Below are 20,697 nucleotides of genomic sequence, written 5' to 3'. Positions count from 1 at the left end.
AAAGGCCCATGAAAAAAAGAGTACAAATCTGTATGCTGATTAACATAAAATTTACATACACAATGTATAGCAATGATGTTCACTGGGAGGGGAGAAGATGATGAACCTTAGGATTTTGTTTTTGGTGACTTGTAGTATGTGGGTTTTGTGGTAAAAGCAGGGCATTTAATGGTAGGCAATATTCTAAACTTAGCAAAAAAAATATTATAGCTTGCTAGAACCTCCAAAAGTAATTTTCTATGGCCTACTGATCAGTGGCATAGCTAGAGTTTGTGCAGCCCAGGGCTGTCTTTGAGTTTGCCACCCTTCCCCCCTCACAAAAATCATGGTCAAATGGAGCCCCCCCCCCCATACACAGCCCTCCCCTTGCAGCCATTCCAATGTCCCATTACTTGCTCTCTCGCCTCATTTACCATAAACACTGTAATGTGCATACTGCTTACTGCTTTACTTCTACGATGATTATCTGGATTTCATTTAAAACTTTTATTTTACATTTTATAGCACAAACACTAATAGACATCTGCTAAACAAAGCAATACAGTCTCACAATGAAAACAGACTCAGCAGTAAACTTCTCTGCCCTTGAAACTCACATTCTTTGAAACAGCACTGAAACCCACATTCACAGAAAATGCATCTGGCCAGTGGCGGATAAAGATTACCTTTGGGCTTTTTTCAAATCATAGACGCCTTGCACACAAAACGTACATGTGTTTTTTGATACACCTTCCCGGCTGTATTAAATTATATTCCTTGTATAATACAGCACACTTGTTAGCTAGCGTTTTAAATTTATTGTTTTGAACATTTTTCCAGTAAGCAATGAAACAAACTGCATGAACCAATAATGACAAAACTGCCCAATTCAGAACATTTCCATCATAAAAGTCTACTCAAACTTCTACAATCTACCACCAGTGTCAGTAAATATGCACAATATCTGCAGAAGTAAAAGTCATCTAAATAATTCTACATTAAAGACATCTGTAACTAAGGAAGAGGTTGCTGCTAGCAAACAACTTTATATTTCACTGTTTCATCTACAAATAAAGTGTCTGTTACCCTAGAGGAATAAATTGCCTATGTAACATTAAAAAAATGATAAGCTAGTAATACTGCAATAGGGAACAGATGGCAAACTGATAACAGGTTCATTGTTACAAGGTATATCTGCAAAAGAGGACATTCTCAGGACTGCAGCATCTACCCCCTTTAAAAGTACAACACAGTATAGTACCAACAATCCATCTACATACTGTGGGAGTAGAACCCACAGCCTTCTGCATCAAAAGCAAGTATTCTACCTGTTGTGCTACTAACAACACAAACAGACTTGGCATAAGCAGCAAGTAACTTCTCTCCCCCTGAAGAACTATGCAGCACAAATGGAAAAAGACAAAATTTATTGAAGGGGGGGGGGGACAAAGGGCCAACACCAGGCACACATTTTAAACATTGCTTGTATAATCTTAGAAAAGTTTCTAGAATAAAATGTTTTGTTTTACCATGTGTTTCATGAAAGACAGGAAGACTGAAACTTAAATACCCTCATTATTTAGTGAATTCAGTTCTCATTGATTTGCCAGAAAACCACAAATTTTAAGAGGAACAGACCAAAAGTATGAGCCAAACATTCCAGACATTCTGTAAAAATTTGGACAGTTGAGAACAATGGACTTAACTCCTTGAATCACAAGTGGTGATGGTATGGGTAGAGAATTTAGGCTCTTGCTCCTTGTACCTAAGGTACAGTGTTTGAGTCTGAGTAACCCTAACCACCAGTTATACCTAACTGGGGCATTTCACACACACACACACACACACACACACACACACACACACACACACACACACACACACACACACACACACACAAACACACAGAAAGAAAAATTAAGTACAAAATGATGCCTTGCCATCTGTTACAGTCTTTCTTACCTGGAGGAGCCAGGGAAAGAAAGATGTGCTGTGCACTGCCTGAATAAACACGCGGACCGGTCTGACTCTGCAGCAAATTAAATAACGAATGGCTTGGCATTCTGACAGGCTAGAACAAACTGCAGAACTGTAAAATTGTACACCAACAACAACAGACCACAACTCCAAATCAGGTGCAAAGTTTTATTGGTTTAGTGCTTTCTTCTCGTGATAGAGACTTCCTCAGAACAAACACACAAAGTTAACCCAGCCCTTAACACCCAATAATCAAATACTTAATTGCATAATATATCACATGACAATATTAAAGAAGTAAATATACAAAATATAAATGCTAAAAGATTTGTATAAAATATATAAAAATATTAAAAAGTAATGATAATAATGACATATAAGGCCACAAACCATTTGGACACTAAAAAACTAAAGGACTTAACCAGTAAGATGTTTTAATTTTAGAATACAAGCAATATTGATGGCCTCATTAACACCTGGGCACTGTGTAGCGTCTAATCTAAGTTGCCATTTTAATTCACAGATATCCAGGTGCACATCAATAATTTTGCCCTGTGGGTCTCTGGCAACATAATCTACTACCAGAAAATTAAAACGATGGTTACTATGTTCCTTAATATGTCTGAACAGGGCATTAGTAATTTTACCTTTACTAATGTCATACATATGTTCATTAACCCGAGTTTTTAACGATCTGGAAGTCTTTCTGATATAAACAAAAAGGGCAAGATTGGCACTTTGCCAAATATACAAGATTTACACTGTTACAATTAAAATGTCCCTTAATAACAATGTTTTTACTGTTTAGCTTAAATTTGTCCCTAGTTTCTAGTATATGGGTGCAAATGTTGCACCTACCACATTTAAAGTTCCCAGTAGGTCTTTTAGAACAATTACCAAATGTGTCTTTACCTAACTCAGAAAGATTTTTAAAAGACCTATCTTTTCTATAAACAATTTTCGGGGGTACACTACCCACTTTCGACTATACATTATTGTCAAAACTCAAAATATCCCAATTGCTAATAATAATGTCAACTACTTTTTCTGCATACAAATTAAAGGTTATGATAAAACTCATTCCAAACCTTGTTCCAATTACCTTATTCATATTGAACACTTGTTCCAACCTAATTCTAGTAGTCCCACTCAGAATTGGCCTACACAAACCCTTATTACGTTTTTCTACGACTTCCTTCTTAATTGGTTCCAAAAATGTATCAGGATATCCCCTCTTAGCAAACATACTGATTATAAAATTCACCTCATTTAAAAAGTGACAGTCCAAACTGACCATTCTGGCTGCCCTGACCAGCTGGCCTTTTACAATGGACTTCTTCTGATAGAATGGATGCCAGCTACCATATTCCAAATAGGAATATGAAAAGGCTGGTTTTCTATATATATTGGAACACAGTTTTTCTTCCTTTCTATTCCAAGACAAATTTACATCTAGATATGAAATGTTCTCTTTACTGTATTGGTAAGTGAATCACAGGAAATCCACTGTGTTATTGATGTAAGTAAGAAAAACCTTAAGTTGTTCCTCAGTGTCCTTCCACACGAAAAACAAAGCATCTAAATATCTAGTGTAATGCAAGGTGTTGGACCAGTACACACTATTCATTATAAATTCCTGCTCCCAATAGGACATAATAAAGTTAGCAAAAATGGGGAAACAGGTGGCCCCTATTGCAACCCCAGTCAACTGTTTAAAGTACTGACCTTCGAAATGTATGTAATTATTGTTTAGCACTATGTCCATAAGCGCTGTGACCTTATTAATAAAATCCTGATCATACATTTGGGTTTTCACCAACTGTCTTTCTAGCCATTGAACACCCTCTATGTGAGGTATTACCCCAAACAGATTAACAACATCTACAGTGGCCATAACCATTCCAGGAGATATACTAATGTGCTCTAATTTTTCCAAAAACTGCCAAGAATCCCTCGAGATGTAGTCAAACTTTTTCAGACCCTTTTGTAAATAATGATCCAAAGACTTGATAATAAAACAAGTCTTTGATCTGTGTCCATCAACAAAAGGTCGAAACTTCAAATCTGACAACCTCTTATGTATTTTCGGTATTCTGAAAATATTGGGAATCATGGGGTGGTCATTTTTCATGAATTCATATTCTTCCAGACTAATTTGGCCTTGAAATACCATATCATCTAGTGTCAAATCAATCTTTTTATAAGCAATATGGATTTCATTAATGAAGTCCAAACCAGCCCCCTGGCTTTCTAAAGAAACCAGACAAAAAATTGTGCTTAGGTACAAGTCTTGGGCTAAGTGGAGAGCTACCAAAACTATCTCTGATCAACAAAATTTTAGGCAGTTGAGAAATAGTACAAAAAGGCAATACTTACAGACAAAAAGAACTACTACTGTAAACTACAGCAAACTCACCAAAACAATCCCCAGAAGTTCTGGTCTAGTATCAATAAACTCCTTTTCCCAGGGCACTCTCGTACACCAACCCCACTTGAGGCCGATCCAAATACCCGCCATCAAACTGCCAATGCCTTCAATACTTTCTTCACAGAGACCATACAATCACTAGTCAGTCAACTAATCCCAGACAACTCAAGCCTTCCCACCACCGTACCTGGCACTCTACCAACATTCCATCTGCAACCCATCTCTACCACTCACATCTACAAATTCATCCAAAAACGTAAGCCTTGTACTCCTTCTGCTGACCAGCTACTGTCTGAATACCTGCAAAAAGCAGCCAAAATAATTGCCTACCCTATATCCATCCTCATAAATAGAACCGTTAAGGAGGGAACCATTCCAGACATCTGGAAAATCTCCCATATTATCCCCCTACACAAAGGTGGTAACTCAAATGATTACTCTAACTACCGGCCAATCGCTCTTTTATCACCCTTAGCAAAAATTATGGAAAAATGCATTCACCAACAATTATTAAACCATTTATCCCAACATAACATAATAGTAAACTGCCAGCATGGCTTTAGGCCGTCATAAAGTACCACAACTGCCCTATTATCCTTTACAGATGCCATCAATAGAAATCGCAATAAAAACAACCTCTCATCTGCACTCTTTACTGACCTCTCAAAAGCTACTGACATGGTAAACCATGCCCTTCTTATCAACATTCTTGAATCCATTTCTCTTGACTGTCAGGCTGTTAAATGGTTCAGGTCCTACCTTAGCAATAGGCAACAGGCAGTTCTCTGGAAAAATAATATATCATCCCTTCTGCCAGTCACCCTCGGAGTCCCTCGGGGCTGTATTCTAGGACCACTTCTTTTTTCACTATTTATCAATGACCTCAATGTAGCAATTCCTCAAGCCACCTGCATTCAATATGCTGATGATTCTATGCTAGTATGCTCAGCAAACTCCCCATCAGAACTACATTCTCTAACTCAGAATGTATTTAACATAGTAGAAACATGGTTCTCAAAATGTTGCCTCCTTCTCAATGCTAAAAAAAACTAAGCTCCTTCTCTTTACACCCACCAGTAAATCCTCCCCCATAGATTTCTCAGTCATTTCCAGTAATGGCACTATTATATTCCCCGACATTACCACTAAATTGTTAGGAATTACTATTGACAATAACCTTACTTTTGATAGCCATATAAATAACACCATAAAAACTATCAACAGAAAAATAGGCTCCTTATATAGAATCAAGCCTTTCCTAACTCCAATAGCCAGAACCAAGATTGCTCACTCCCATTTAATCTCAACCTTCCGTACGCCTCACCCATATATACTAACCTAAAGAAAAATAATCTTATCAAACTAACAAATTCCTATAATAACATCGCCAGATTTGCCACTGGCAATCCATTTAGAACTCACCACTGCCTGAATCTAATGCAGCTAGGCTGGCTTGAACTTCAAAACCATCTAATAGTCTCCCAACTCACCATTGCCCACAAGATATTTTACCAACCTAACAGCACTCCTATACTCTCCAAGCTCATAATCCCCTACAAACATCTAAATTCTCTACGCTCTTCTAGCAAATTTCTTGCTGGCATAAGCAAGTCTAACAACATGGCTGGAAATTCTCTGTTTTCTAACACAGTGGGAAAAAACTGGAACCTACTGCCCAATGAACTAACTTTGCTTTCTTCCTTGCCTCTCTTTAAACAAAACCTCAAAAGACACCTCAAAACACACTGGTTATGCCCCTGCAGCAACCCTGACTAATCTTCTGCTTTCACTACTGATATTTCCTCTTCCTACTAAATTTACCAAAACTTTAATGCTTACTCCTGGGAAGCAGGACTGTAACTGGTGAACTCAAATCAACATACTGGTATAATCTATCCTGTTTGATGTACTGAAATTCCTCATGAATCATACTATATAATAATTTATCCTATACTTAGTCACTTTTTCTAGTGTAAATACCTACTCTATTACATTATTACTTGTATTTTTTATTGAAATCCTTTCATTTACTATGTAGCAACATTAATTTTAATTTCTATTTGCTACTACTGGAGCTTTTCTCCCCATGCCTCTACTGAAAATGGAAATATATCCAGTTAGACTAGCCCGGTTAACAAATGTAAAATAAAAATAAATGAATAAAAAATGAAGGGAACTTTCCTCATAGGTCCCATCCATAAGCAAATAATTCATTTTATCTAAATATTCACTTCTATTCATTAGAATCACCCCACTTCCCTTGTCGGGTTTCATAATCCGAATAGTTTTGTCATTGGTAAACTCTCCTAGTATGTCAAGTTCATTAGCTGTTAAATTACCTTTATTTACACACTAAAAACATTTAAAATACTGTCTAATGCCTTTCTCACAAACCTTTTCATAAAGGCGTATAGCATTGTTCAATGGTGGATTAAAGGCACTTGGTCTAGTTATCCTAATCTGTCCATCTTCTTCACCATTGAACCACACCTTAAGGTTTAACCTGCGTGTAAAACATTTTAGATCAATTAAAATGTCAACTATGTTACCCCTTCTTGCAGGGATAAACGTAAAACCTTTAGCTAAAAGGTCAGCATGTTCAGTTCCCACTATTTTGGAGGAATAATTGTAGATTTTAAAGTCATTAGCACTATTATTAACTATAGTGCAAAAATCACTAAAAACCAAATTTTGACAATTGTTGGTACCCAGTACGCTAGTCATACAAATTTGCCCAGAATTTCTTTTCTCCAGGGTGATGGCATGCATAGGGTCAACATCTACAGAGCCTTCCACCCCACTGTCTTTATCAGTCAAACAATGGCCGGCCCAATACACTGAGTGCCCCATTTGATTGGAAACGCCACCTACAGAGTTAATAAATTCAAAAACTACCACCTTCCAAAACTCCCGGAAACCTAGTTTCAAAATCCAAATTTACGTGTGGTGAACTAAACAACATGATTTCATTAAACCCAACTGACTCCGGTACTGCATTTCACCTGTCTCATGGTTAACATTGAAAGATTTTTTCCTACTATACTATTACATACACAAACGTTTTCAACAACATTTTTAGTAAAACTGTCAACAACCGAACTACAAAAGGAGGGGAGTATCCATATTCATAAAGGATACCCACACCTCCAGGTTAGTGGCAACGCACGAAGCATCGGAGACCATCCAGGTGCAATTAACCATAGGTAAAACTGCCCTACAGTTTGTAACATGCTACAGACCACCTTCTCAAACTCAGGAAACCCACACAGCCTTCCTGAAGACACTGGAGAGTATAAATGTCTCTCCAAACACCATCATATTGGGTGACTTCAACTACCCAAACATAGACTGGGAACATTACTCAAGCCCCAGCACCCTAGCCCAAAGGTTCCTTGAGTTCATAAACTCAAATGCTATGGAACAACTAGTCACCATTCCCACAAGAGGAGAAAATATACTAGACCTGATCATCACAAACATGGGGACAAAATGCTCCACACCGGAAGTATATCCCTCATTGGTGAGATCAGACCATAAATTAATCTCACTGGAGATCCACATCCCGCCCCCAACCTCAGCAAGAAAGACCACAGTGAAGAACTTCTCAAAAGCAAACTTCACACTTCTTAAGACTGGAGTGGTATCCTTCAAGGCCCCTGAGCCAGTGGAAACCACAACCCACGCTGCTGAAACCCTTACAAATGCCTTCTACGAGCACCTCCAGGAATGTATGGATCAAGCAATCCCTAATAAAATCAAGACCTTTTCCACCAAAGGCAGGTGCCCGGTCTGGTGGACTCCAGCCATAAACAAACTCTACAACAAGAGGAGAAAGCTACTACATGACAGAGCAAAATCCCTAAATGGGAAGGCATCTCTGATCAATACTAGCAAAAAACTACGATCACTCATAAAATCATCCAAGGCCAACTTTGAGAGAAAAATCGCTAATGACACAAAAGACAATCATAAAGCCTTCTTTAGCTATGTTAGAAACCTGGGTGGAAACTCCCAGATATGCTCAGAATTAGTCCAAAATGATAAAAAAATCACTGAACCCACAGACATTGCCAACATACTGGCAGACAGGTTCAGTGCAAATTTCTCCCCTCCCTCACCCCAAAAGGAGAAATATCTATCCCACCAGAGTCTAGCCTCCCAAACATCTCAGATGCCCAGGTGAGAGCTGCTCTCTCTAAAGCAAAAAACAGCATCAATGGGACGGACGGTGTCCCCGGCTGTGTGCTACACGAACTCAATGAGGAACTAAACCCACACATAAGGCTGCTGTTTAATCTTAGCCTTACTACAGGATACGTACCCAAAGAATGGCGATGGCAACTGTGGTCCCACTCCACAAAGGCGGTGCTTCTTACGGACCCTGGAAATTACCGCCCCATAAGCTTGACGAGCCTTGTCTGCAAAGCTATGGAGAGGATCATAATGGAACTCATAAATAAAGACATTGGGGACCTACAGACACTGGATCCTACCCAATTTGGCTTTGTCAAGGGCAGATCCTGCCTCTTGAACTTGGTCGACTTTTGAAACAGTCACTAAGGCCATTGATGAGGGTAAGGCAGTTCACACAGCCTACCTTGACCTAGCAAAAGCATTCGACACAATACCCCACTCGGGCATCATAGAAAAGCTCACCAGCTTAGATGTAAACCCATATGTCACAAGATGGGTTGCAAACTGGCTCAAGGACAGAACACACAGGGTTAGAGTTGCTGGTGCCATGTCAGACTCTAAGTCGGTCACGAGCGGTGTCCCACAGGGCTCAGTCCTGGGCCCCCTCTTGTTCGGCATTTATTTTTCTGAAGTGCAGGCAAACATAGGGGGATTGTGGCTGACAAAATTTGCAGATGACTGCAAACTGGGCACCGTAAATTGACACTCCATCAGACACAGACATCCTCCAGAAAGGTCTCATAGAAATGGATAACTGGTGCCAGAGCCATGGCCTTAAGCTAAATGCCAAAAAATGTATAGTCATACCCTTTGGGAAAAACAAGGTAACCCCTAATTACCACATAGGTGGTAATCCATTAAACACAGAAGAAGTTATCAGGGACCTGGGGACCCAAGTTGACAGTAACCTCTCTTTTGACACTCACATTGCCAAAGTGGTTAGGAAGACCTTCTACATTGCCCACCTGATCATGAAGGGATTCACATCCAGATCAGGAGAGGTCATTGTACCCCTGTACTCTTCACTTATCAGACCAATGATTGAGTACAACGCCCCATTGAATGTACCTTACCCGACACCTGCAGCAGTTGGAAAGACCCCAAAAGTTCCTCACCAAAAGGATAAAGGGGCTCAAACATATGTCATACGATGCCCGACTGAAGAAACTCCAGCTCTATTCAGTCGCATACCGTCTGCTCAGTGGTGATCTGTGCCTGACATACAAGGCCATGTCCAACCCGGAATTAATGGACATGCTCCACCTCAAAAAATCCAAATCCACCAGAGCCACGAGAGCAAGAGACTTAAACCTCAACACGGATATAAATAGGACGTGCTGGAGGGACAGATTCATCACCCAGAGACTCCCTACACTATGGAACAGAATCCCAGTCCATGTGAGGCAGAGCCCCTCACTGACTCTGTTCAAGAGAAATCTTGACGAGTGGATGGGAGATCGTAGGTTTACCCCGGGAATCATCTCTGTATCACTGCTGGACAGAGGCACAGCAAACTAATGGGTATAGTATTCTCATCCTAAGGGGTGGTGAAAGCCACACACACTCTGGCTAGGCTTATAAATGCCCTAGGGCAGATAGCCTAGTATGAACCTATGAACCTATGAACCTATGAACAACATTTGAATTGTCCAAGGCAAAAAAAATGAACCGCAAAGTCCAAGTTGGCTTCAGCATCACCCATAATGTCATTTAATTCGGTTTCAAACCTCCCCACACGTTGCACATCAGAAACATCCTGGTTTGAACTACACATTTCAAAACTAGGTTCCGACAGGTTAACCAAGCTTTTCAAACTGGCTATTCATCATTGGGCAAAATCATATTGGCAGGGCTAGATACAGTCACAGTCACAGTATGGTGACTTTGTTCGACGTGACCCAATCCACATGGTGAAACTACGGAATTGATGTTATAAAAACCTTTACTTACAATTGATGGATGGGAACCATCATTACAAATACCAGAAGCTGCCAGTACCAATTTTTGGTCTTTTTCGGCCTGGCTCCTTGCCTTAAGTATTCCATGTTTTTGCCCTCGGAAAAATGGGAAGGCTGGTTGTTCTTTCCACGGAGCCTCTCGGACCGCCTAACTCCTTCAATGAACTCATCACCGGTTGTAGAGCTGAAACTCCTTCCTTTTTGAAACCTTTGCTCCAACGTCATTTGTTCCACCCCTCTTGACTCACTATTGGATATACCTCGCTCATCTCTCACTCTATTACCCACTGAGAAAGGGTAAACTTTGTTAAGGGAGTACTCGTTTATATCCCTTCTTGACTTATTCTGTTTTCTTAAAAAGATGGTACTACAAGTATTGTCAACATTTGTTTGAATATCTGAATAATTGACCCGATGCTTTTGGTAATCACAATCTGCGAGTACAAAATGATTAAGAGTACCCAAACTATTGCATCGGGTTATTAATGTCCGATTATTGTATTTAATCATCAGGTGCATAATCTCTATACAGTGCGTGTAATTCATTAAGAAATTCATAATTTTCTTCTGCACCGTTAGGGTATCACCACAACCTTAAACCCCTTGGAACATGCCTCGACTCAATGTAATTTTCTGAATAGGAGTTTTCCATCTGTAGTTTTTTTGTACAAAAGCAAATCACGTTCAGATGTATTTAACTTCTCTGCCAAAGTGGCAGATTGTTGAGGATTTTGTACACGACTGTCGTTACTAACCCAAAGACCAAAATTAAACCTGTTGGTCTTCCAGTCTTCTCCCCCATCCACAATTGCAGAAATTCCATTGCAAGCTGAAGGTTCATTCCCCTGTTTGGAACCACTTCCATCCTGCCCAGGGCACCGGCTTCTAGTAGTCCTTGGTTAGTCTGCGTGGGCTGGGTTAAAGGGAGCCCCACACTTCCAAAGAGATTGTTAGTCACTGGTGAATCAATTTTGTCCGTTAAATTCTGTATCTGTGCAGTATGCACTGCTAATTGCTGATTGATTTTCTGTAGTAGGTCTAAAACTTCACCACTGGTAGTTGCAAAATCCATGATGTTGTAGTTTTCACCAAACAAACCAGAACAAACTGTGGAACTGTAAAATTGTACACCAACAACAGACCACAACACTAAATCAGGTGCAAAGTTTTATTGGTTTAGCGCTTTCTTCTCATGATAAAGACTTCCTCAGAACAAACACACAAAGTTAACTCAGCCCTTAATACCCATTAAACAAGAACATAATTGCATAATATATCACATGACAATATTAAAAAAGTTGTTGTTGTTTGTCTTTCGGCTTTTTCCCGGTAAGGGTTCGCCACAGTGGAACTCAGGTCTGCTAATGATTGGCAGTAGATTTTTAGGAAACGCCGAGATGCCAGCTCCATGCCCAACCTTCAACGAAGGCACGCCCATTTACGCACGCATGTCTTTCGAATGCTACCCAATGGTGGGGAGGACATGCAGACTCCACACAGAAGGCACTCCCAAGCCCAGCCGAGAATCGAACGGGAGAACCTCTTGCTGTGCGGTAACAATGCTTCCGCCATACCACCGCAGCTAAATATACAAAATATAAATTGAAAAAATTTGTATAAAATATATAAAAATATTAAAAAATAATGATGATAATAATGACATATAAGGCCACAAACCATTTGGACACTAAAGGACTTAACCAGCAAGATATTTTAATTTTAGAATACAAGCAATAGCTTAATGACATTAAGAACAAATGCTTCCAAAATAAAAAAACGGGAAATTCAGAAATTAAAGGGGCCACTCAGGAATTTGTGGTACCCCAATATTTTGCCCTCAAAACCTGTATTTACCTAAGAATTCGGTATAGTTAAGAGGTATGGTCTATAGTTTTAATAACTTAAATTATAAGAAAGAGAGAAAGTGTGTGTGTGTGTGTGTGTGTGTGTGTGTGTGTGTGTGTGTGTGTGTGTGTGTGTGTGTGTATTCCTACTGTTATGTTTTTGCTTTTGATACCATGCATGTCACATCCCAGCAATACTACTCTCCGTTAAGGAATCTGAATTTAATTTTGTTTTGCAATCACTTTCATTTCTGGTTAAGTGCTAGCTACATGTACATAAACGTATGAAAAGGACAGCATGTAAGCAGTAGTTGGTAAAAATTACTTATATTAAAACATCCAATATTTAAATTTAATACTCAGTTTAAATAAAGTACTCCTCAGCTGCTTCCAGAGATGTCTATTGTCATGCCTAAGCCAACTTGAATCAATAGGGTGGCTGACTCATAAGTAAGTTGGGTCTTTTGTTTGCAGGATATTCTTTTTCAATTACCTTTAAGTGTTTAGTTGTTTTATATATTGTTGCATATTTTCAGTAATTATTGTTAAACTTACAAATTCTGCTATAAGAGACTGCATCTCTCAAATATGTCTTCCTGCAGCTGACAACAGAACAAAAAAGAAAGTGGCCCATCGAGACAGAAAGCAAGATTTCTCTGCTTTCAAGCAGATGGACAGTGAGGTGAAGGTGAAAATATCACCCCAGCTTCTACTGGCAATGCACCGTTTTTTAGCTACAGGTAAGTTCATCTGATAATAGTTTTGAATAGTTTAAAATCTCCTAATCACAAGACTTCCAGCTTTTTAGACCCATCATGGTGTGTGTGAGTATACATATGTATGTATGTTTGTGTGCAAATGTGTCAGGGTATGTTTTGGAGAATCAATACACAAAAATTAAACTATTAGGTGGCGCAGTGCTGTAGTGGTTAACATTGTCACCTCACAGCAAGAGGTTCCCTGGTTCGATTCTCAGCTGGGGTGCCTTCTGTGTGGAGTCTGCATGTCCTCTGTGCGCTCACATGGGTTTCCTCTGGGAACTTCGTTTTCCTTCCACATTTCAAACACATGCATCTGAAGCTTTTCTCCCTGGGCCTCTGCTGAAAATAGGCTCTGTCCTAGTCGGAATTTCCCGGTCAACAAATGTTAAATAAATAAAATATCAGTTTATTGTCAAATAATATTATGTTAGTAATGAAACTTTTATGCAACTCAGTAATTAGCAGAAGCCACGTATGGCAAAAACATGGTTTATAATGAAAGCCAGCAGGACTGGTTAGCAGCCCATCAAGATAAAATGACACTTTCCTTTTTATTTTGTAGTGCGTGTGTGTGTATGTGTGTGTGTGTGTGTGTGTGTGTGTGTGTGTGTGTGTGTGTGTGTGTTGTGTGTTGTGTGTTTGCGTGTGTGCGTGCGTCCATGTGTGTGTGTGTGTGTGTGTGTGTGTGTGTGTGTGTGTGTGTGTGTGTGTGTGCTCCTTGCAATATCATCTGTCTGTGTGCTCCTTGCGATATCATCTGTCCACTGCTCCACTAGTCCCTGCTACACAGCACAGCCACTGTCTGTGGACCTCTCTCCTATTTCACAGGGAGTCATCCTTTATGAAAGCTGGACTGCATAGTCTTACAGTGTGTAATGAAATTTCTTGGTGAGCTAAGTTCTCCCTACATCTGTATAAGCTGCAGTGCTTTTCTACTCTGTGGCCCTAAGACATGGATATGCAACAATGACAGCATGTTGTATACTTATTACTGCATGCTTCAGCAAGATTTCTGCCAGAGTTAACTTCAACTGCCATTGTTGATAACATCTACAAACCTCACTTCAATTTCATTATTTTATAAACTTTCCTGAAGTAGTGTTCTGTTTCGGTCACCTGCCTGATGTATATGTAAAAAACAGATTTTGTCTCACAAAAACAACTTCACAGCCAGGTGGAACCTACTCTGTTTGCCCTTGATGTGCTCATGTCTACTCCACTGTCGAACTCCAAGTCTCACCCACCCCCACTACATCCACACTTACACTGTCATAGCTCTACAATAAACCATCATCAACCAATACAATTAGAACATCTAACAATACCAAATCTGATGACCTAATTACTCACTATATTATTTTGTCAAACAGACTTTACCTATTCCATACTGGTCTATCTTAAGTAGCTTACCTCAAATTCATACCCAAATAGCCTAAACTGTCTCACTCATGTTTTCTACAAAAAACAAAACTACCCTCTCTACCTCATATTCTCCCAAACCTAATCTATCTCTTTATTATTCTTTAACCCATCCCATAATGATGTTCATTAACCTAAAAATTACTTTTTCTAACCAGCTTACTTGCCCAACTAACAGTCCACCGCACACAGCTGCCCACAGCCCTGACATCTTCCATTAATCCACAATCTCCCCCAACCAACATAACTAAAACATACAACACATTCCTAGAACTTTACCCAACATTGTATGTACATCACCTCTCCTTTAACACGTAAAACTACAAACCACAATACTAAATAATCCCATAAAACTCAAACTATAAAAAAAAAAGGCTTACAAAACAAAAACTTGGTGGAGACATGCATCCCAATCCAGGTCCCACTAATCCAGACAAGTACTACAGTTCACCCAAGTTATCCATACCTGACACCCAAAATTTCCAAACCCCAGTCTCTAGAGGATCGAATTTGATCTTTATGAACATAAACATAAGAAGTATTTCAAATAAGATACTTGAACTCCATATCTTTCTTACTCAATACTCCACCAATATAGCTCGTACTGGAGAGACCTGTCTCAAGCCTGAAAAAAAAAAGAGAGATAGAGAGAGTCTACCCTCTGAATGTAACATCCACAGGGTGGACAGAAAAACTAAATGTGGAGAACAGCAATCCTATATAAAACAATATTTTTTCCAAACACCTTTATTGAATTATCACGTGTGACATTGGCAAATTTACATTTATATAAAAGTAATCAAACTATATTAACATAACAAACATTATACTTCACATATTGCTGTATATCACCTAAGCGATATTACATAAATTATTTAATTCCTGTTTTGTTTTTTAAACAAGAAACATCTTTATTAAACCATCACTTACTACATAAGCAATCATATATTTATACAAATGAAAACAACTCACACCAACACAATCCTAGTCGTAAGCATTTTACCTCACCAACCATACTGACACACTCCCAGTTGCAAACATTATACATCACTTATATTCTACCCAATCTTTCTCACTTAAACATTACATAGCTCATTTAAGTCCTTCCACCTTTCAGTTTTTATTCCCCCTTTGTATATATTGGTCCCAGAATTCCCATTTTTTTCCTATGTAGTTTGCTCCTACCCTTTTCTAAAGATCTCAATTCCAGTTGTTTGATCTCTGTTCTATTCACTACTTCCAGTATAGCTGATTTAGATTCTGATTTCCATTTCCTAGTAATTACTTTTTTAGCAGCCACCATTATTAGACACAGCAAGACCTTACCATGTATAGGCAATTCCAATTCTGTATCAGAACTCAAAAAAACATCTCTGACAGTGCATCCCGTAGAGAATCCTTAAAGTCTGCCAACTCACCACACTACCAGAAAACATGTTCCCAATTATCTCTTTCTTCCCCTTCACACCTCCAACATTTACTGTCTACCTGAGGAAAATTCTCTGGAGTCTACTTGTGGTATAAAAATATCTATGTAAACATTGCCAGGCAAAAAAACTAAATCTTCTAGATTAGTTGGGAGGCTTATGTATATCCTTCCACTGTTTCATTGTGAATTGCTTATCTAGTCTCTCTTCCCAATCCTTTCTAACCTCCTCTGATTGGTTCTTATAGTTGTCATGCAATATTTTATATGCTGTACTAATTATTCCTTTTTCAATGGCAGCTTCTCTTCTAGATTCTATTAAAAACTCTACTAGTGCCGGTCTTTCGTTTAGGACCCCCTATTTCTTTCTCTTTGCTTATACTCTGATATCAATCCCTGATAGGGACACTCTCTAACCTGCAGTCCAAATAAATTCTTGGTATCTTCCCATTCTATCATCTTTCCCTCTGCAGTTATTTGTTCCCAATACCTTCATTCCTTTGCCAGTTTTCTCCAATAAATTCCGCCCCCCTGTTGCCTATTGTCTGTATCCCTAATTGTAGTCATTCCTATCAGTAAAATCTCCTTTCTCCATTCCCATGTTGGTTTAGTTCTTAGAATACTTTCTGTTACTTTATGGATATAATATTCTACATGATTATTGTTATTCTCCTTAAAGACCTGCATCCAAAATCCCATTCTCTCCTTGTTTCTTGAGCTTCCCCCGTGTTTCATCATCTCTTTCCACTTTGAATTATAGTTTTCTGCTTGTGCTATGTATAGAAGTCTTAACTGTATAGCTCTAAAATACCACTTCAAATTGAGTAATCCCAATCCACCCTGTTCTACTGGAAGAATCGGCTTATCCCACTTGACTCTTGCAGTCTTCCCCTCCCAGATAAAGTCCTTCAGCTCTTTATTAATTGCTACCCACAATTTCTCCTCTGGTTGATAAAATTATGCCTGACCTGTGCATAAGACTAAAGGGACTAAAAACATTTTAACTGCTTGCATCTTACTCTCCATACCCATATAACGAAGTTTCCATTTTCTCAGCTTTTGTACTATCTTTTGTTTAGTCTCTTCCTGCATATCCTTAGCTGCCAGACTAGAATATTTTTTTAGTCCATACTCCTAAATGCTTCATTTTATCATGCACCCACAAATATGGGTATTTCTGAACCAGTTCCTGTATGGGTACAGAATTTATCCCTATTGCCTTTGTTTTAGCTTCATTAATTTTGTATCCCGAAAAGGTCTGAAAGTGTCTCAAAATGTTCCACAACACTGTAATGGCTTTTTCTGGTTTTGTAAGGTATAAAATAATATCATTTGCAAATAAAGCCAGCTTTTCTTGACTACCATACCAGTTATATTCTTGAATTTCTGAATCCCTTATTTTCTTTGCCAGTGGTCCTAAGTGTAATGCAAATAATAAAGAGGAAAGAGGACACCCCTGCCTGGTTTCTCTGCTCAAGCAGAATTTATCAGAGAGGGCTCCACCCACTCTAATGTTCGCCTCCAATCCCTCATATATACTCCTAATCAGCCTTATATTTTTTTCAGGAAATACAGAGGCTTCCATTGCCTTGCTCATAAAGTCCCAGCTTACTCTGTCAAATGCTTTATCTGCATCAAGAACCAACAACAACAATGGTATTTTCTTACATTCTGCTTCCCTCTGGATTATCAATGTTCTGTTAATGTTATCAAATGTTTGCCTCCCCTCCACAAAACCAAACTTGATCTATATCTATCAGTCTTGGCATTACTTTTTGCCATTCTTTTAGCCATTATAGACATGAACACTTTATAATCACAATTTAGTATTAAAATGGGCCTGCATGAAGCTGGATCTGATGGATCCTTAACCTCTTTAGGTATTACTGCTATAACTGTTTTCTTACAGGACAGTGGTACTTCTCATCCACTTAAGATACTGTTAAACAAAACCTTCCAGATCTTTATCAGTTTTTTCCCTCTTAGCTTCCAGACTTCCACAGGAATACCATCTCTTCCTGGGGACTTTCCTGTATATTGGTTATACATTACAGTTTTTATCTCATCTCCTCATATCCTGTTAGTAACTGAGCCTCATCTACCTCTAACCTTGGCATATTTAATTCTCCCATAAACATTTCCATTTGTATCTTTTCTTGATTTTCATATTTCTCTGCTTTATACAGACTCTCATAGAATTTCTGAAATATCTGTAATACCTCTACAGGATCCCTTGTTACCTTCTTTGTTTTAGGCTCCCTAAGTTTGGTGACAGTCCTTTCTACTTTTTGTTGCCTGAGTCATTGTGCTAAACGTTTTTATGCTCTAGTGCTACTATCAAAAAAATAGTTGCTTAACATCAATCTTTCTAAGCTCGTGCATATTATCGAAGTACTCCCTTATTTTCTGCCTAGCATTCTGCAGCTGATTCTCTTCTTGTTCAGTGAGATTCTCCCTATTCTGCAATACTTTAACATTAGTCAGTCCCTCTAAATAATTCTTGTTAATTGTTAACCATAACGCCCTTTCTTTTATTTCCACACTATTTTTAAATGGGTCTATATTAGTTCGCCAAAATCACATTGCAGTGACCTAATCATCGACCCTAATTCAGCAAAAATCATTTCAGCGATCCAGTGAATTTACTGAGGGCAAGGAAATACTTGCCCTACAGCACAACGGACTGACAGCTATGCAAATAAGACTTGCCCAAGTGGGGGGCTTTGCCTCCCTCACCCCCCAACTGTATATACCAATTCTGAGATCACACTACAGTGGAGAAAATGGCAAAGTTGTGCTGTAGGGCAAGTATTTCCTTGCCCTCTGTAAATTCAGTGAATCGCTGAAACAAATTTCGCTGTATGAGGCTCGATGATTATTTGTTCGCTACAATGCAATTTTGGTGAACTAATATAGACCCTTTTAAACTCCAGCTTAGTTTTATCCCATTCCCTAACTATATTTTCAGAAGAAATTTCTATCCTCTCTAACAGTTCCTGAATAATTTGTACTACCCATTCCCTAAATTCCTCTCTTTTTAACAGATAGATGGGAAAGCGCCAATGTCCCATTTTTATTTCATTATCCTGTGTTTTTATTTGAGCTATTATTGGCACATGATCTGAAATAGTTATTGAGTAGGTATCAAGACCTTAAATTAATGTACATTTTCTTGTGAAATGTAATTTCTGTCTAGCCTAGCCCAGTTTTTGTATCTTGGGGAATAATATGTAAATTCACTTCCATGCCAAATATTTTCATAAATTTCTTCAAAAATCTACCCTCCTTTGTTATATTTTCCCTTTTAGGCCACCCAGACACATCTTCACTGTTGCAAATCAAATTCCAGCCCCCACCTATAAGTAATATTCCTTGCTGAAAACTGATTATTTCTCCCAGAATTTTCTTAATCTCCATTTTAGCAGTTTTAGGAGGAATGTAAATACATGCCAGTGTAATCCTCCTCCCTTGCCAGTAGCCACTTTGCACTACAAATCTGACATTATCTTTTTAATCTTCTATCACTATTGGAACTGCTCTTGAATTAATACAGGTACTCCTCTTTTCCTTTGTCCCAGGTATTCTGCTGAGTAACCATCCTGAAAACCTTTATCAAATTCATATGTTCAGTTTTTTTCTAAGTGTGCCTCCTGTAACATAGCTATTTGCACTCTACATTTTTAATATAGTTCACTACTCTTTCTTGTTTGTATTTATCTGTGAGGCCATTTATATTTAAAGACATTAAAGAAAGCATCATTGAATTAAAATGTTAATATTCCCACCTTGTATTTGTAACACCTTTTTTGTTAAATGTCTAGTTTCAGCTTTTGTGTTACATGTATACAATTTCTGGCAGGCTGAACTTTTATACAGTTGTTTCTTGTCATATACATTTGAGCCTATGTCACAACGTATAAGACTTTTGTTTTATTAAAAACCCTCAAACAAAAAAAAACACACCCCAATAGCCCCCTAAAATCTATTCACTAAATAGTAACACACAAAACTATGTACACCATCCTAACAGGAACGAAAATCACAAACTGACAGCCACACTCACTGACTTGGGTTAACCTAAAATAAAGGTCATCCATGCTAAGATGCATGGTGCAGTCTGTGTTTCTACTAAGTGCTGATTGGTTTTGTCTTATCTTTATAGCTCTCCCAGCTGGGAAACCCCCTGAATGATTTCAGAGAACATTAACTACCTTGGGATAGCCCCCCTGAATGCTTTTAGAGAACATTATTTACTTTGGGAAAAATCCTGAATGCTTTCAGAGAACATTATCTCCTAGCCAGTTTCTCCACTCACTCTCCATCAGACTGTAGCCAGTTTCTCTTTATCAGATTGTCTGCATGGAAACATGAGAACAAGACAGCCAGTTTCTCTTTATCAGATTGTTTCCATGGAAACAAAGACCAGCTACATAAATGCTACTGAGCACACAAGTATTTGCTGGAAAAAAGCCTCATAATGTTCTTTTTCAGTTACTATCTCTCTCTTTAAAATTGTTACTAAATCAATCTAAGGTCTTTAATCCAGTCATTTCCCCATGCAAGAATAAGAAAAACATATTATTTTTTTTCTTTTGTCATGCTTTTTAACCAGGCTTTTTTATACACTGCAGTGCCTACATTTCTTAAAACTGAACAAGAAGAGAGAGGGAAGGGAGAAAGAAAAGGGAAAAAAAAGAACAGCAGCACTTGT

The 20,697-nt window shown here is 38.5% G+C and overlaps 1 protein-coding gene across 1 annotated transcript in view; it reads left to right on the top strand.

Annotated features, from left to right (window-relative positions):
- Positions 1 to 20,697, top strand: part of LOC122789270 (metal transporter CNNM2-like) — a 783,502-nt gene that overhangs the window by 183,887 nt on the left and 578,918 nt on the right. The window contains exon 2 of the mRNA XM_044056573.1: positions 12,983 to 13,120. Within this exon, the coding sequence (XP_043912508.1) occupies positions 13,051 to 13,120 (70 nt within the window). The 5' untranslated portion in view covers positions 12,983 to 13,050. The remainder of the gene's footprint in view (positions 1 to 12,982; positions 13,121 to 20,697) is intronic.

Source organism: Protopterus annectens, chromosome 14.part0 (genome assembly GCF_019279795.1).
Source record: "Protopterus annectens isolate FY-2018-M chromosome 14.part0, PAN1.0, whole genome shotgun sequence".
Taxonomy (NCBI): Eukaryota; Metazoa; Chordata; order Ceratodontiformes; family Protopteridae; genus Protopterus; species Protopterus annectens.
The sequence above is the reverse complement of the archived record's forward strand: the minus strand, read 5'-3'. Positions and strand labels throughout refer to the sequence as shown.